Source organism: Musca autumnalis, unplaced genomic scaffold (genome assembly GCF_047663935.1).
Source record: "Musca autumnalis isolate F117 unplaced genomic scaffold, ASM4766393v1 scaffold_1, whole genome shotgun sequence".
Classification (NCBI taxonomy): Eukaryota; Metazoa; Arthropoda; class Insecta; order Diptera; family Muscidae; genus Musca; species Musca autumnalis.
Genome location: NW_027411644.1, coordinates 283,679,469 through 283,695,637, shown reverse-complemented (window position 1 = coordinate 283,695,637; position 16,169 = coordinate 283,679,469). Strand labels below are relative to the sequence as shown.

At 35.2% G+C, this 16,169-nt stretch overlaps 2 protein-coding genes across 8 annotated transcripts in view; one reads left to right on the top strand and one right to left on the bottom strand.

The window, feature by feature from the left end:
- The window catches only part of shf (WNT inhibitory factor 1), a 58,287-nt gene extending 50,173 nt beyond the window's left edge, over nt 1-8,114 (top strand). For 5 of the 7 annotated variants that reach the window (XM_073964221.1, XM_073964217.1, XM_073964220.1 and 2 more), the window contains exons 6-8: nt 7,221-7,316; nt 7,535-7,738; nt 7,834-8,114. In XM_073964221.1, the coding sequence (XP_073820322.1) occupies nt 7,221-7,316; nt 7,535-7,738; nt 7,834-7,850 (317 nt within the window). In that variant the 3' untranslated portion in view covers nt 7,851-8,114. The remainder of the gene's footprint in view (nt 1-7,220; nt 7,317-7,534; nt 7,739-7,833) is intronic. The other 2 variants (XM_073964215.1, XM_073964214.1) reach the window with 1 other exon arrangement.
- On the bottom strand, nt 85-10,810 carry Coq7 (ubiquinone biosynthesis protein COQ7, mitochondrial). The gene is made up of 4 exons (XM_073964222.1): nt 10,732-10,810; nt 6,821-7,152; nt 6,637-6,755; nt 85-387 (listed from the first exon to the last, which is right to left on the bottom strand). The coding sequence occupies exons 2-4, from the start codon at nt 7,146-7,148 to the stop codon at nt 229-231; spliced, it is 606 nt and encodes a 201-aa protein (XP_073820323.1). The 5' UTR covers nt 7,149-7,152; nt 10,732-10,810; the 3' UTR covers nt 85-228.
- Between the last annotated feature and the right edge of the window lie 5,359 nt (nt 10,811-16,169).

Sequence of the window (16,169 nt, the reverse complement as noted above, 5' to 3'; positions counted from 1 at the left end):
AAATTAAATAAAATATTTTCAAACAAAATATGAATTGTAACCATAATATTCGTGGACGGATATTATTTAGACGACTTCAAATTCTTTTTATATTTCAAAGCTGTATTTAAATTTACTTTATTAACAACATACGGTTATGATTTTTATAGTAAAACTTAAATTTAAAATTACATCAAAATATTAGGCAATATTTACAATAACAATAAGCGTTTCATACTGGTAGTAGTTTTAGATCTTCTTTGATATTGCAATGGCGGTCTTACATCCCACTTTAATGACTTCCGTCATGGCCTTGTAGAAGGTAGCTTGTTCAGCGCCACAATCTATACCAGTATCGTGATGTTCCTGTTCTTCATCGCGGAATTTTGTAATAGTTTCAAGAAGTTCCTGAAAGTAAAGTAAAAAAAATATAAACTGTAAAGAAATACTAATATAACGTGCTTCGTATAAAATATTCCCGAACTTTCCAGATTGCGGAATTTGTCTTCTTATTAGACTTATCTAAACTGGGCTTGACTTAATAGAGCCCATATATGGATTGTATTTGGGTAGAAGTCTTGTGTATTTCTACCAACATAAATATGCACGGTGCGCCTTAACTAATTTTAAATGGAAGGTGCATACACCTGGGAAGTTTTTTCAGATTCTGAAACTACAATGCTCATAGATGAGAAATATCAAGAAACAAAAAAAAAAAAAAAAAAATCGCCGGTGGGATTTTCAAATAAATCCCGATTTAAGTTCACATTTTTAGGGGTTCTTTAGGTTTTTACGATTTTGCTTGGAAACCGCGAGTTCTATGTAAATGAGCCTGAAGAAAATATAGAAGTTCAAATTGAGACAATGCACTGACTGTATCGCCTCCTTACAAAATAATGTCATAACTGCAATTTCCCAAATTAAGCTTATATATCTTGAAAATGGTACAACCTAGAAAAAAAAAATCATCCAATCTTGTAGAGAATTTTCACAGCTTCAACATTTTCTTTAGTCCCATTTTGATATAACTTGCGGTTTCCAAGCAAAATCTTGAAGACTTAAGATAAAAACCTAAAAATTTGAACTGAACCTCTATATCTCAAAAATGGTAAAACCTACAAATAAACCTAAAGGCCATTCTTGTAGAGAATTTTCACAGCTACAACATTTTCTTTAGACTCATTTCGATACGACTTGCGGTTTCCAAACAAAATCGTGAAAACCTAAAAAAACCCTAAAATTGTGAATTTTGATCGCGATTTATTTAAAAATCCCTCCGGTGATTTTTTCTGTTTTTTTATTTTTCTTATCTATTAACATTGCTGTTTCAGAATCCGCGAAATCTTCCCATGTGTAAGCGGTTTTCATCAAAAGTTAGTTAAGGCGCACTGAGCATGGCATTGTTTTATAAGGAGGCCATACAGTCAGTGCATTGTCTCAATTTGAACATCTATATCTCAAAAACGGTAAAACCTACGAAAATATCATAAAGGTCAATCTTGTGGAGAATTTTCACAGCTATAACATTTTCTTCAGGCACATTTACATAGGACTTGCATTTCCAAGCAAAATCGTGAAAACCTAAAGAACCCCTAAAAATGTGAACTTAAATCGCGATTTATATGAAAATCCCTCCGGCGATTTTTTTTGTTTCTTGATATTTTTCATCTATGAGCATTGTAGTTTCAGAATTTGCTAAAACTTCCCAGGTGTAAGCACCTTCCATTTAAATTTGGTTAAGGCACACCGTGTATGTTTTAGGAGTACAAACCAATGCAGAGATCCCAGTCGCATCCAAACTGTTGAACAATTCGACAAGCCAATAACCAAACAATAAAAGTTGGCTTCAGATCTAGGTTATATGGGAATACTGAAGATACAAAATTTACTCAGAGTCGCGTATCAAACAAATGTCTCGAACCTGTCATAATAAATCTGCCATTAAGTATTACTTAAGACTCTTCTTTATATATTACTTAAAACTCCACATTAGGCTAATGAATACGGACCAGGAAGTCATAGTTTACCACGACAAGGGCATAAATGCACCGTCTATTCGAAAAAGTACAAATCCCCTAGAGTGAAACAAGTGGAACTTTCCAATTCCACACTCTCCGTACAGCAGTTAATACTGCTGATCAATTGACTAGCCTAGGTATACTAGTGGTCGAACATTCGAAGTGAGACCAAACGTCCCAAAAAAGGCGGGACTAGAAAATAACACTGTACAACACAAGAAATAATTACAAGATAATTCGGCCAGATTATGAAAGAGGACAAAAAAAGGAAGACACGTGTACCGGCGTTTTGAAAGTTTACGTCGAGAAGTAACCTAAATAGGCGTGGCAAGTTCCGCCCATTTCTACAGGGTTTGAAATATTTGACATCAGATTCCTTGGAATCCTTGCATTTTAGGTATAAAGTGTCTTTGGCAATATTACTGACAACAATGCGGGGTATCTTTTTATGAAGAATTAACCCTCATGCGAGTCACTAAAGGGGTCTTTTTGGTCCATCTTTTTAAAAAAGTTCAAAAACTCCTTTAAAATGAGATCGTATCAAATCAAAATATTCTACAAAATTATTTGTCATAAAATTTTACTATAGGTCCTTGAATACACCAAAACTCTAACTAGTGCCTAGCTATAATATTTAAAATCTCCAGAAGCTTTCACTTTTCATATATGATTTAGGACCATATACTACCGTTTTTATTCGGTCACAAAATATATTTTATTGATTTTTTTATAATAAATTCTTTCAGAAGATTACATGCGCTCGATCCAAACTGTTTTTGGAATATCTATGGTGAATATATATAGGGAAAATATTGACAACATAGATCGCACTTTGTAAAATTACGTATTTTAGTACTATAAACTAAAATAACGTCATCAGGATAATTCAAAGTTTCCTGATATTGTATGTGAAAATGCGGGGATAGTCTACGGATATTGTCCAGTGAATGTATATCTGACATACGGGTCCTAACATCCATGATTTTGGCATGATCCTAAATACTATAATGGTGGCAGTTACTCCTGCTGTGACAAAATTGAAACGCTGGTACACGTGTCTTCTTTTTTCGGTCCTCTTTCATAATCTGTACGGGGTTTCTTGTAATTTAAAAAAAGTTCAATTTTGTTGTACAGTGTAATCGTCAGGAACTGCTGGTCGTCCGCATATATTCTGTAAGCAAGAACAACAGCCATATAGGCCATTTCCACACATGTTAATCGAGGACTTACTGGTATAGGATCCCCATCATCTGAGAATACAATGTTTCGCAGATATTCTTAGATCAGTAGCTTTCGATTATCGCCGATTTTCTCATCAATATCAGCTCTAAGGATGACGGCCAGTCTAATCTAGTCTGGAACCATTGGTTGGCTAAATGTGTCTTGTTTTATATTGGGGCTTTGACGACACATCCTTCAACTTCGAGAGGAGCCCTGCCAGTGTGGTCGCAAAACAATTCGTTAAAGAAGGTGTTGAGATCATAAGGGATAAATGACCCATTTTTATGGGCTATTTGGGTATGACTGTGGATATCGGGATGAGAGAGAGAGTTTGTTGAGATCAGGATAGACTGAATCTCTCAGTCCCTGGTGTTATAATTTTTTGTGGACTTTGCTTGATTGCTGTCTTCAATGACTTTATTGGGAAATGTTCTTGATTTAATGAAAATATCCCTCAGTGTAATGTTGGCGACATTTTCTGAGTATTTCAGGCATATAAAACTTGTATACAAGTGGTGTTCGGACTCGACAAAGAACAGTAGGTCCCATATCATTGAGCTAATATGAATCGGGGTACACTCATTGATATGAAAGAAGTCTACCTTGTCCCATCTGAAAAAAAATTGATGTTTTGTGTCTAAATATATACAAAAAATTCTAAAATATACCACTTCGGGGATATTAATTGAATAAAATTGCGGCTGTAGGCCCATCGCGGCAAAATTGTTATTCCTGTCTTGACAATTAATTCCAGAAGATCAGTGGTCACAGCCCTTTTTGGATGCTACTAGAAATCAATATAAAACCCACAACTATCGTCCTCTTACGTTGCGAATAAAAACCAATATAAAATCAACGTCTATTGTCCTTTTTGAATGCAGCTGAAGATCATTCAAAAATCCAGGTATATTGTCCCTTTTGGATGCTTATACAAATTATTTAAAACTCCACGCCTATTGTTCTCATTGGATGCCAATAAAAGTTATTAAAAAATCCAACCCTTTTGTCCTCATTGGATGCTACTAAAAATCATTAAAAATGCACATAAATTGCCCTCTTTGGATACCACAAAAAATCATCCAAAAATCCACTCATATTGTAGTCTTCAGATGCTACTAAAAATTAGTAAAAAATCACGACTATTGTGGTCTTTGCATACTACGAAAAAATCAGTAAAAAAAAAAAAATCTCTTCTTATTATACTTTTTGGATGCTACTAAATATCATACAAAAATCTACACCTATTGTGCTCATTGGATTCTAATAAAACTAAGAAATCAAAGTCTATTGTTCTCAACGGATGCTAATAAAAGTAATTAATTATTGTCCTCTCTGAACGCTACTAAAGATCATTAAAAACAAGTAAAAAAGTATCGGTCGGCTTTGCCGACAGAGATATACCCTCAGCCTGTGTGGATTGAAATACTTTTTTCCAAAAAAAAAAAAAAAAAAAAAAAAAAAAGAGATGTATGGTTATGAACCGACAGAAATATGGATTGGATTAAAACTCAAAAATTTGGGGGGGATATCAATAGATAGGGCTTTTGTACCATACTAGCCTACGAAAAGCATAATACCGGGCCACTAGGGAAACCTTCAGTAAAAATGTCCCAAGGATGCTCGAACGGACCCTCAACTACAAAAATGTGTTGAACATTTGTATGAGTGGTACCCCAAGTATTGGACCGATAGGGCCCAAATGGTACCATAGGGGTATTTTTACAACTTTCGTGCTGTTTTCTCAAGAAGTATGGACTTGCCCCTGAAAAACCTTTTACTGCCGTAATTGAGGCAGCGAATGCAAGTTGCTTCAACAAAAATCTAAGTGATTCGAGAACAGGTCTTAAAGTGAATTTATCCAAAATTTTGTGTGGGAGGTACCCAAAGGACTGAACAAAACAAATATAGTCCATATTCGAACCTGATCTATATCTGGTAAATATATTAGGATGTGTAAAGTATGGACCAAATCGGTCACTGCCATCAAGAGTAATAGTGCGCACAATTTTTCCGGACATTTTTGAGCTTTTGTGGGGGATGTATCTGAAAGAGTGGACCGATATGGCTTATCTTCGAACTTAAACTAAGTTTGCACAAAATATTACGAAGGCCACATTTTGGACCGACTCTGAAGATCCGTTCGAGAGTTATCTTGCGCTCCAACCACTACACACGGTGTCATAGGGGTTTTTTGCAACTTTAAGGCTAGTTTCTCAGGAATTGTGGACTTGCCCCTAATGAAACTTGTACCGTCGTATGGGGGCAGTGAATACAAGTTGCTACAACAAAAATCAAAGCGATTCGAGAGCAGGTCCTAAATTGAACTTTTCCGAAATTTTGTGTGGGAGGTACCCGAAGGGGTGGACCGATTGAGTCCATATTTGAACCTCATATTACTCTGGTAGAAAGTTTACGCTATACAAATCGTTCACTCCCTTCAAGAGTTATCGTGCGCACAAACTTTCCGAACATCTTCGAACTTTTGTGGGGGAGGTACCGAAAGGAGTGGACCGATGTAGCTCACCTTCTTAAACTAAGTTTGGGCAAAATATTACGAAAGCCAAAATTTCAACCGAATCGGTTCATCCGTTCGAGAGTTATCGTGCGCTCCAGCCAGCAGGACAGACAGACGGACATGGCTAGATCGGCTCCAAATTGTCTGAAACACATTTCGTCCAAACATACTTGGGTTCTAAAACCATTATTTCCATGAGGCACATCTTCATCGTATAAAAGTGTACGAGTTTATACCCTCTTTAGCCTAAAGGCTGAGGGTATAAAAATCACATACATTGGTCTCTTTGGATGCTACTAAAAATCCACGCCCATTGTGGTCTTTGGACTTACTTGTATAAGAAGCCACATATAAAAAAAATAAAATTATGGCGATGCAAATTCTCATGGCCCGCTCATGGCCCTATGGGCTAGGTTACTGTGTTTGTCAAATAAAAATTAAATTAAATTAAATTCTGGCGATCTAGGCACGTAAAAACAATTATAATTAATGGTCTAGAGACCAGGATCAAAAGGTATATGAAAGGATTAATTCCCTCGATGCCATTCGAAAGCCATTTTTCTACATGACAAACGATACTTATTTCTATAAACTTATGCTTTAGATGGTGCAGCCGATATCAATATCTATTAGGCCCGAATTGATGTGACTCGGAATTGGGAACATTAACCCGGTATGTAGCAATGGGTTGCCCTTGTCAAAGCAACTTGATTAAATTGAAATGCTTTTTAAATTCCAAATTATTGGAATAGTATAAATATTCAAATATTCTTTAAATTTGCAAAAATGGGATAGACTTCAGAAAATCCATGATTAGAAAACATGCGTCTCTAATATTAACCCTACACACAGCTCCCCACAGAATTTAACGCCTTAATAGAAAAATATTTCTTTATTGTTTACCTTATCGGGTTTAGGTGACTCCATAATTTGTCTCAATTGTTCATTGTAATGTTCAACGATGACTGTTTCCACAGCTACCGTACATGCCATTGCAGCTTTCTCACCCATTAGAGCAGTACCTAGGAACGAAATATATAAGTCATAATTATTCAAACAATTTGCAATTATTTAAATTCCAACTTACCTGCACCCAACATGAATCCAGCCACATTCCATATTGGTGTCATAACAGTTGGTCGTACACGATGTTTGTTGATTAGTTCTTCAAATTGTCGTCGATGTCCTTTCTCTTGTTCCCACATGTGTGCTATTGTCTTGCCCATGGGTCCATTACCCAAGACGGCCATTTGTCCAGCATAGATACGATCAGCACCTAATTCTCCAGCATGATCAACGCGAATTATTTCATCGGTTAATTGAGAGGGTCGTTTGGTTTCCGACGATGATGATGAGTAGCTACGCACAGCGTAGTTAAGACTACGCAATTGTTGGGGTTTCAAGTTGCAAAACATTTTACTGAAACAATAACAAATTGGATTATTTTTGAGGTATAAACGGAATAATGTTGCAATTTTATTTTTCAGGTATATGTTCTCAAAAATGTTTGAATGGTGGTAAATGTGTGCAAAAGGATAAATGCGACTGTCGCCGAGGTTACTATGGCTTGCGATGTGAATTTTGTAAGTAAAAAACTAAATATGAAGCCAGAAGATGAAATATTCCATGACAATTTTGGTTTAGTTTTTGGACAATAAGAAGCACTTTACTTTCTCTTAAATAACCACCATCGGTTATACATAAACCAAATAATTTCTCATGAAATATTTCATCGTCTTGTTTCGAAGTGACCGAACAAATTTCGAACAGAACTCCAAATTTAATTTAATAATTTATTTAGCAAAATGTGAAATATCCTGCATGCATGGAGGCCGTTGTATTGGTACGAATTTATGTCGATGTGCTGAGGGCCTCAGCGGTAATCACTGTGAGATTGGACGTCGCCAAAGAACAAATTGCAAACGGAAATGTAAACATGGCGAGTGTATGCCCAATAAAACATGTAAATGTAAGGAAGGCTTTTATGGGCGATATTGCAATCAACGTAAGTAATAATCCGATCCTGATCCACTTGTATTATTTATTTTTTATTATTTTATTTAATACATATTTTTCAATGTTTTTTTTTATTTTTTTCAGGTGTTAAGAAACATTGAAACCATACGAAGATCACAGATGTTCGGGTTAAACAAAAAAGTGAAAAAACACCAATCAGATTAAGTTTAGTTTCTTAAGTATATTTTTATTTAGAAAGCCACCGAATTTATGGATTTGTGGACAACATTGTGTTATCACTAAAATCCATTCTGTATGCTACGCTAATGCTTCTTTTGTAATTTTTTCGATAAAACATTTTTTATAAAAAACAAAACTTGTGATAAATTATTTTTTTTTATTTAAATATACATCTACAAATATTAGATTTGTTTCTTGTTCTAAACAATGAAGAGGTTACGCATTCAAATGGTTTGTATGGTTCAGAAACTTTGGTAATCAATCACCAACAACATGGAGATTTATCCGAGGAACATGGGGGTTGGAACAGGTGTGCTAGTGGATATAGCAACCGAGCTGGTCGCTTTGCAACATTCTGTTGTGCTGATTAACCGTTTAAATCTTCACCTTTTCATGAAGATAGTCAGAAGGAGGTATCCTGTTGCAATCCTCAGGGTGGTATTTAGACGTTTTTGAGAATGGTGGTGGTCGATTCTAATGACCCGTACATAGAATGTATGGGGGTAGCAGTCAAGTTTGGAACTGCCACAGTAATGTTGCTTTACGTATACATCTATACGCTTTTTGCACTGTCAATGAGGACACTCCTACCTGAATTAGAGGGAGTGCCACAGTTCGTCAGATTTGATCACACCATCACCCCATTATTGTTTCCATCAGCAGACTGCCTGATTTCTTCACCTCTGCACACCGCACATTCACAATCATGAGAGAAATGGGAACTTATCAAGTTTAGCTACCGTTGCCGGAAAAATTTACCACAGGCAGTATTTTTTGTACTGATTTCAACAATGTATTAGCGGTATTCACTCATGGTGGTAAAGTGGCATTGTAGATCTTGTACATATTGTTAATATTGTAGATCTACAACTGTTTACAATACCACAACAACATTAGACATGAATGTTTAATTTACCACAGCGTTGTTAATTTACTGGACCTAAAAGTATTAGGTCTGTCTGGTTACTTTCCCAGCAAGAATTGTCCGGCAAGAAAGTTACAAGTGCTTGCTAGAAGAAATTTGTCCAGCAAACTCTCAGTAAAAGAACTGTAAAAATTTCCTTCTCGATTCGCCCTCTTTTGCTGGCTTTTTGTGTTAACAGACGACTTCCAGCAACAATTGATACAAATTGTTACAAGTTTTAGGGTAACCAGACAGACCTATTGTAAACATTACATTGAACTTTTACAAGGGTGTATAACAGCTGATTGTTTTGGCGCCACTTTGTTGTGAGTTTCATTTTATTTTATGTCGTAGTTTTGTTTTGTGGTAGAAAAATGGGAAAAATAAAAAAAAAAAAATTGAGGTCAAGAAAAAACAAGTTTTTATGAAAAAAGTGTAATAAAACTGAAACTAAAAGATAGACTGACGGTGATGTTAAGATGTTTGAATTTGCTTACAATATTCACAAAAAATAAGTTCACGCTTCGTTGTAAAAAACCCTAGTACATAAATCTACCACCATGTTCTGGGAAATGTATAGTTCCCGTGATATGGACCTTGAAAGCTCCATAAATACCAACAATTGCCTTCAAAATTATACAGTTTTTAAAAAAGTCGTTTTTATTGCTTTCTCCTATCGACAGCACAAATCTTGGGTACTGGAACAACGTTTTCTTTTAAATTGTAAATTTTTCTCTAAATAGCCGGCTTTCGGCCGGGGATTTAAGACTTTCACCTATGGATAAAAGCAAATCCAGGGTACGGGAGCAAAATATAATTTTTTTAATTTTTCTCTAAGCAGCAGGCCTTTAAACAAGGGAATTTTCGGAACTTCAGAAGGTCATATCTCGGACACTATACATTTCCCAGAAGAAAGTTATGTATCGTTGAAATCAGTACAAAAAACACTAGGGCTGGCAAAGTTTTCAAAATTTTCTGAGAGCGGTAGCTAAGCTTGATGTAAGCCGTCGAATACACGAAGTGAGATGAAATTTCCCAGCAGAGCGGCGGGATTAGCAAATGAGCGTGATGAACTTCGTTGTGGCAACCCACTGACCCCAGAGTCAGGGAGCTGACACTGCAAGTTAACAGGTTGGTCGGTGAGCATATGCATAACAAGTGGCTAAATCATCTAAAGATTAGCAACATTGGTACCTGAATGAATAAGTGTATTGGGCCAAGTTCCTCTCGAACCTTGAAAGAAGGAAGATAGAACCTCAGTAACCTTTGACGATGATAAGTTATTTTAATCGACACTTTGTCGGGCAATTGGTGAATAACAGTGACACCACAATCATGGGAAACTAATGGGGTGATCTTTCCGGAACTGCTTAACCTCTACCTCGCCTGTATCTTCATGATCTAGAAAAAGAGGTCCAAAGTTACAAGAGGAAACAGCAAGATCAGCAAGAATCAAATACCATAATTAACTATCGTGGGAAAACGGTCCTCGTAGAACCTAGCAAAAAATAACCGTCTCTTAAAGACGCTTCATTTTATTTCTATCCCGGTCAATCGAAATTATTGATAAACTTTTTGTTTACATAAGATCATTAACGGCATATGATGAAATTCTTATAGTGGAAAAGCGGGACTCCTTGTTACTTAATAAAACATACGATTTTAATTTTTTAACAAAAATGTTAAATTGGAAGGGAACATATCCTATTTCACATATTTCCTTTAACTGTAATGTCCAAATACCACCGTTCTTCCGGGGGGAATCTAAAATTACAAATCGCTTAACTGGAATGTCCACATACAACCACACCACTGTAACCGGAGCCGATATAATTTAACAATTGATAGTATTATTTCTTTGGAAAACTATATGCAAAATCAAAGCTAAATATACTTACATTTAATAAATATCAATAAAGTTAAAAATATGATACGAATTGTAGTAGTAGGACCTAAATGCAATGGACAGTCGCCAGAGCCGAACTTTAAAAAGGACGGCGGCAAAGTTCGGTTAAGAAACGCAAAGGGAATCAAGGATGAAAAATGAAATCAAAGCAAAATGGCCGACTTATTTACGAAGGAAGATGGAGGGAAATGATAGACTTGCTCTATTGTTACGAATGAGATAATGAGAGAACATAGGAAAACGATAATAGCTTCTTCTTTCAATTTTCTGAACATATTCAATGTGAATGGTTAGCTGGTTTCAATGTAGGGGGAACAGTTAGTGGCGTAACGTAAATGTTGGTAGTATGTCGCGGAATATAATTTAATTTGTTTCCAATTAAATACATCTTCTTATTACATTACAAAGACATAAATATTGTATTTATGTCTTTGTACATTATTGCATCAAATTGATAGCTCCAGAAATTTGATGTTGGATACCGCGAGACGTAACGTATGCTAACAAGATGAGATTTCCGTTATATTTTGAATTGTTTTTATTATTTTTAGCAAACCCATAAGAAAATGTAAACGATAAATGAATCGTAGTCAGCGATATTCATTTATTATAGTTTTTGTTTGGACTTTGTAACTGCATAAATTCATGTCTTGTTTTTTTATACCCTACACCACCCTGTGATAAGGGTATTATGTGTTAGTGCATTTGTATGTAACATGCCTAAGGAAAAGAGATAAACCCATAGTTCCTTCTAGGTATATGCTTAGAATCACTTTCTGAGTCGATTTATGCATGTCCGTCCCTCCGTCCGTTCGCAACGTACAGGTCGCATTTATTGTTCGATTTGGCTGAAAATTGGAAAAGGTAATTTTTTTAGCCTAATGAAGAATGCTATTGCTTTTGGTGAAAATCGGTTCAGATTTGGATATAGCTCCCATATATATTTTCGGCCGATTTGAGGTATTTGATGCACCAAACACGCTGTATCTGTCCAATTTTGATGAAATTTGGAATGTGTGATGGAGTTAGGTCTATAGATAAATGTACTAAATTATATCGAAATCGGTTCAGATTTGGATATAGCTCCCATATATTTTTTCGGCCGGTTTTAGGTATTTGGTGCACGAAACACGTTATATATGTCCGATCTCAATGAAATTTGGAATGTGGAATTTGGTCTAGAAATAAGTGTGCCAAATTATATCAAAATCGGTTCAGATTTGGATATAGCCCCCATATATATTTTTGGCCGATTTTTGGTATTTGGTGCAAGAAACACGTTATATATGACCCAAGGTAAATTTATAGAAGGTATGTGCATGAATTACAACAACTAAAAAATTTACAAAAACAACATTGTTGGTATTGAAAATTAGTTGTCAAAGAAAATATTGAATAATAGGGTCGTTCCAAAAATTTCTCAGGAAAAACATAAATATATTTTGAAAATCCTCCAAAATAGGACAAATTTGAATGACAATGTAAATATGAAGCATTCAGAACTGTCGTGGGTCTTTTTTATTACAAGAAAAACAGTATTTTATGGTAGCAAATTTCGAAGTTTCAAATTTCATGAGAAGACCCTAATACATTTTGAAAACTAAATTTACATAAAAGTAAGAATACAGCTGATTGTCACTTCTACCTTGTATAAATGTACCTTGATATGACCGATATCAATGAAATATGGAATGTGTGAGGGAATTTAGTCTAGAAATAAGAGTGCCAAATTTTATCGAAGCCGGTTCGGATTTGGATATAGCTCCCATAAATTTTCGCTCGATTTAAGGTATTTGATGCACCAAAGACGCTATGTATGTCTAATTTTGATGAAATTTGGAATGTATGTGTTTTTTGGTCTAGAAATATATGTGCCAAATTATATCGTAATCTGTTCACATTTGAATTTAGCTCCAATATATATTTTACCTATTCACAGTGGTTTAGGGTATCATATAGTCGGCCCTGCCTGACTTTGATCCTTTCCTTACTGCTTTTTAATTGGATTTCTTGGTCCACTCCTGCAACAGTTCAGGGGTTAAGTGCCATCACCAATCAATAGACTACGTATTTTATGTTTCACTAATTTAAACAGGTCAGCACACAGTTTAGAGACCAATGTTGGCCTTCTCGCAGAAGTCCCCCAATACCTTAAGACCGCCAAACCCATATCTTGCCACAAAGTCCTCAATAGTGAGAACTTCATAAAATTGTGGAAAAGATCTCCTCGCAGCATTACAAAAGCAATGTCCGCTGAGAATTCTACTTAAGGCTAAAGGCCTTACCTGGTTGCCTTGCTTTCCTGTGCCAAAGTGACATAGATATTTCATTAATAGCATCATATAGAGGGTATTTAATATCCAGAAAAGTATCAATCAATGAAGCGGTTTTGGCTGCATTGTCTGCAATATCGTTAAATTGTATGTTTGTATGACCCGGAATAAAGTGAATTTCTACCTGTGACGCAAAACTATTTACCTTCCTTAATAGTTATGTTTTTGTTTGTAGTGGCCTGCAGTCCACTTAAATTGTCAGTGAGAATAGCTATTTTAGTGATGTTATTTTATTTTCTTGGGCGTAATGTGCCAGTAGTTCTGCTGACATTAGGTCTGTACGATCAAAGACCACACACTTCACCAACTATTTGGCGGTTCGAATCTGAAAAAGGGATGGCAATTTAGCCGCTAAGTGGTAAAGAATTGGTACTGGGGTGGATCTAATTAGTCCTAAAGCTCTTCTTAAGCTATTTTGCACACATACTTTAAGTTTCTGTTCGAATGTTTTTTTTTCAAGTTGGAAATTTTTAAGGCACCATATTAAATTTTTGGTCTCGCAAAGGCTTTGTAGAGATGCAGCGCCTATGATGCTTTGACTCCAAATTTGCAGCCACTTAATAATTTTAGAAAATAACAGTTTTTACTGACTGAAGAGGTTGTAGTGTGTATGTGGATTTTAGAGGAAACGCTTAAGGAAAGATGTACGCCTAAATATTTGATTTTTCTTGAACTAATTTAATGTTGTTGATGACAATGTCCAGGTCTTGAGGGCTACGGCTGAAAAGGATAACACTTAAGCTGAAAACACATGCAGCGTTTGAGTAAAGTTTTGTGTTGGGCGTTGAGAAAAAACAAAAACAACAGCGCGGCGTTGATCTGTTTGCCGGCATATATTTTAAATGAATTTGAATTTGTAAAAACGGCCAAAACGACACAAAACTTTACCCACTTTACCCATGTTGGATGTGTTTTCAGCTTTATCTTGTCCATGTTATGGGTACTTTACACGATATGTTTTTAACATATGGGTTGTCACTTTTTAAATACAAAATGTATATGCAAAGTGACAACCCATATGTAAAAAACATATCGTGTAAAGTACCCATTAGAGCTTAGTTTGATCTGTACACATCTCGATTGCAATTCTTGAATTTTATTTGTTAAGATCTCCTTCGCCTTTTAAAAGCCTCTGTCGTAACAAAGCAGCAGAAAATCATTCGCAAATTGAAACAAATCACAATTTTTAGATGAGATCTCGTGCAACCTAGGGATAGGTAATGGAAAGCAATAATCGATTTTTCGACTTTTCGATTTTGGTCTAAAACTAAAAATGCGATTTTTCGGTCTGGCGATTATTTCAATTGTCATAAAACTCGACTTTCGACTTTTTCATAACCGCAGAAAATCGATTATGATCGATTATTTGTCGATTTTCGAGTTTTCTTTTGAAAATGTAAAACCGCCAAAACTGTAAAACCGCTAAGTCAGCAATCAATGGGCAAACTCGAAAATCGATCACAAGATAATCGATTATGCGATTTTCCCTCCAGCCAAAAGTCGACCACGATTTTTAGACTTTTAACTGCAAAAAGTCGACTAATCGATTAATCGAAAGTCGACTTACCTATCCCCAGTGCAACCTTGCCGTGTATATTAGGGCTATAACCAAAAAAATACCACTCCAGGGCCGTGTGCGGAATATTGTCGTGATAACGAAAACGCCTATTTTAGTTCGATTCGGTGAAAACAGTTTCCGCGCCGACTGCGATTACTAAAGCCTTTTTGATATTTTTTATTTAAAAATTTAAGTTTGCTTTGTTTTAATAAAAATTAATAGAAAACAAATACGATTCTCACAGGCAAAGTCATTAAAGCTGAGTACAATGACAGCTTTGTTGGTGCTTGCTAGTGTGGCCGTTCATTTTTGTCATTCATCATGCAACCACCAAATGTTTTGTGGTTGCTGGACGGTTGGACAGTTATCGATAACTGCGAAATATCGACATTCAAAACTGACAATGTGTACTGCTCTTAAAACAATTGGTCTGTTCCAGTACTGCAAGAATCTACTAATTTTTACAACTTTTTCCGATATCATAAAGGGAAAATTGTTATCGTAGTAAAAAGTAGTATTTTCACGAATTCGTTACAAATGACCACATATTAGGTGTGTTCGTTTACTATATAATTTGTACAAGTCCAGTAACTTCTTGTAATCGGCTAAGGTATTTTACATTGCACAATGGTCCCAAATCCAAATTTTCTGGCCAAAACTATTTCAACGTCCATTTTGTATTGAAATTAATTATTATTTTTAATAAATGTGTACAAACAGCAATTCTTACGTTTTATCGACCAAAATGACCAAAAACTGCCAAAATTTGTTGAACAGGGTGGTCCCGTTGTGTGGGGTCTAAACCAAAACATTGTACTATGTTAACAATTTTTGGTACGAAGGATTCATATCTTCCAAGCGGTCGAAATACCAAATTTCAGCAGAATCGGTCATAAAGTGTCGCTAAAATTCACAAAATATCTAAAATCGGACGGTACTCTTATGTGGGGGCTATGACAAAAAATGGACCTATTTTCAAAAAACTTGCACATACTTGTTTTCTACACTCTGAAACCCTTAAATATGAATTTTAAGAAAAATCGATTGATAGATGTAGGTATTACCGTTCTATTTCAATTGGATACTACGTACATTCACAACAGGTATTTACAAAAATTCTCCCATCTTAAAATAGAAAAATCCACTTTATTTTAACTGGGGCAAATTTGAGCAAGAATTTATTTCTCAATTTATTAGTTAAGACCCCCAGCTATCTTCCAAAATCAATTTGGAGGTGGACAAACTTGGACATTTTTTTAAAAGTTTAAATATATTTTAAAAATATTTGTAAAAAATAATTTTTAATATATATATATATATATATATATATATATATATATATATATATATATATATATAAGTTGATTTTATTACGCTGATTTTACAAATTTCATCGCCCCTTTTTAAATATTATGAAAGTACTCATTAACAGCTTCCCGATTCATAATAAGTTTGGTCTCACTTCTGTACATTTATGCAGCGACGCAATACAACAAAAATTGTATATTTTACAGCACAAAGTCCGTTTTATTTTTACAT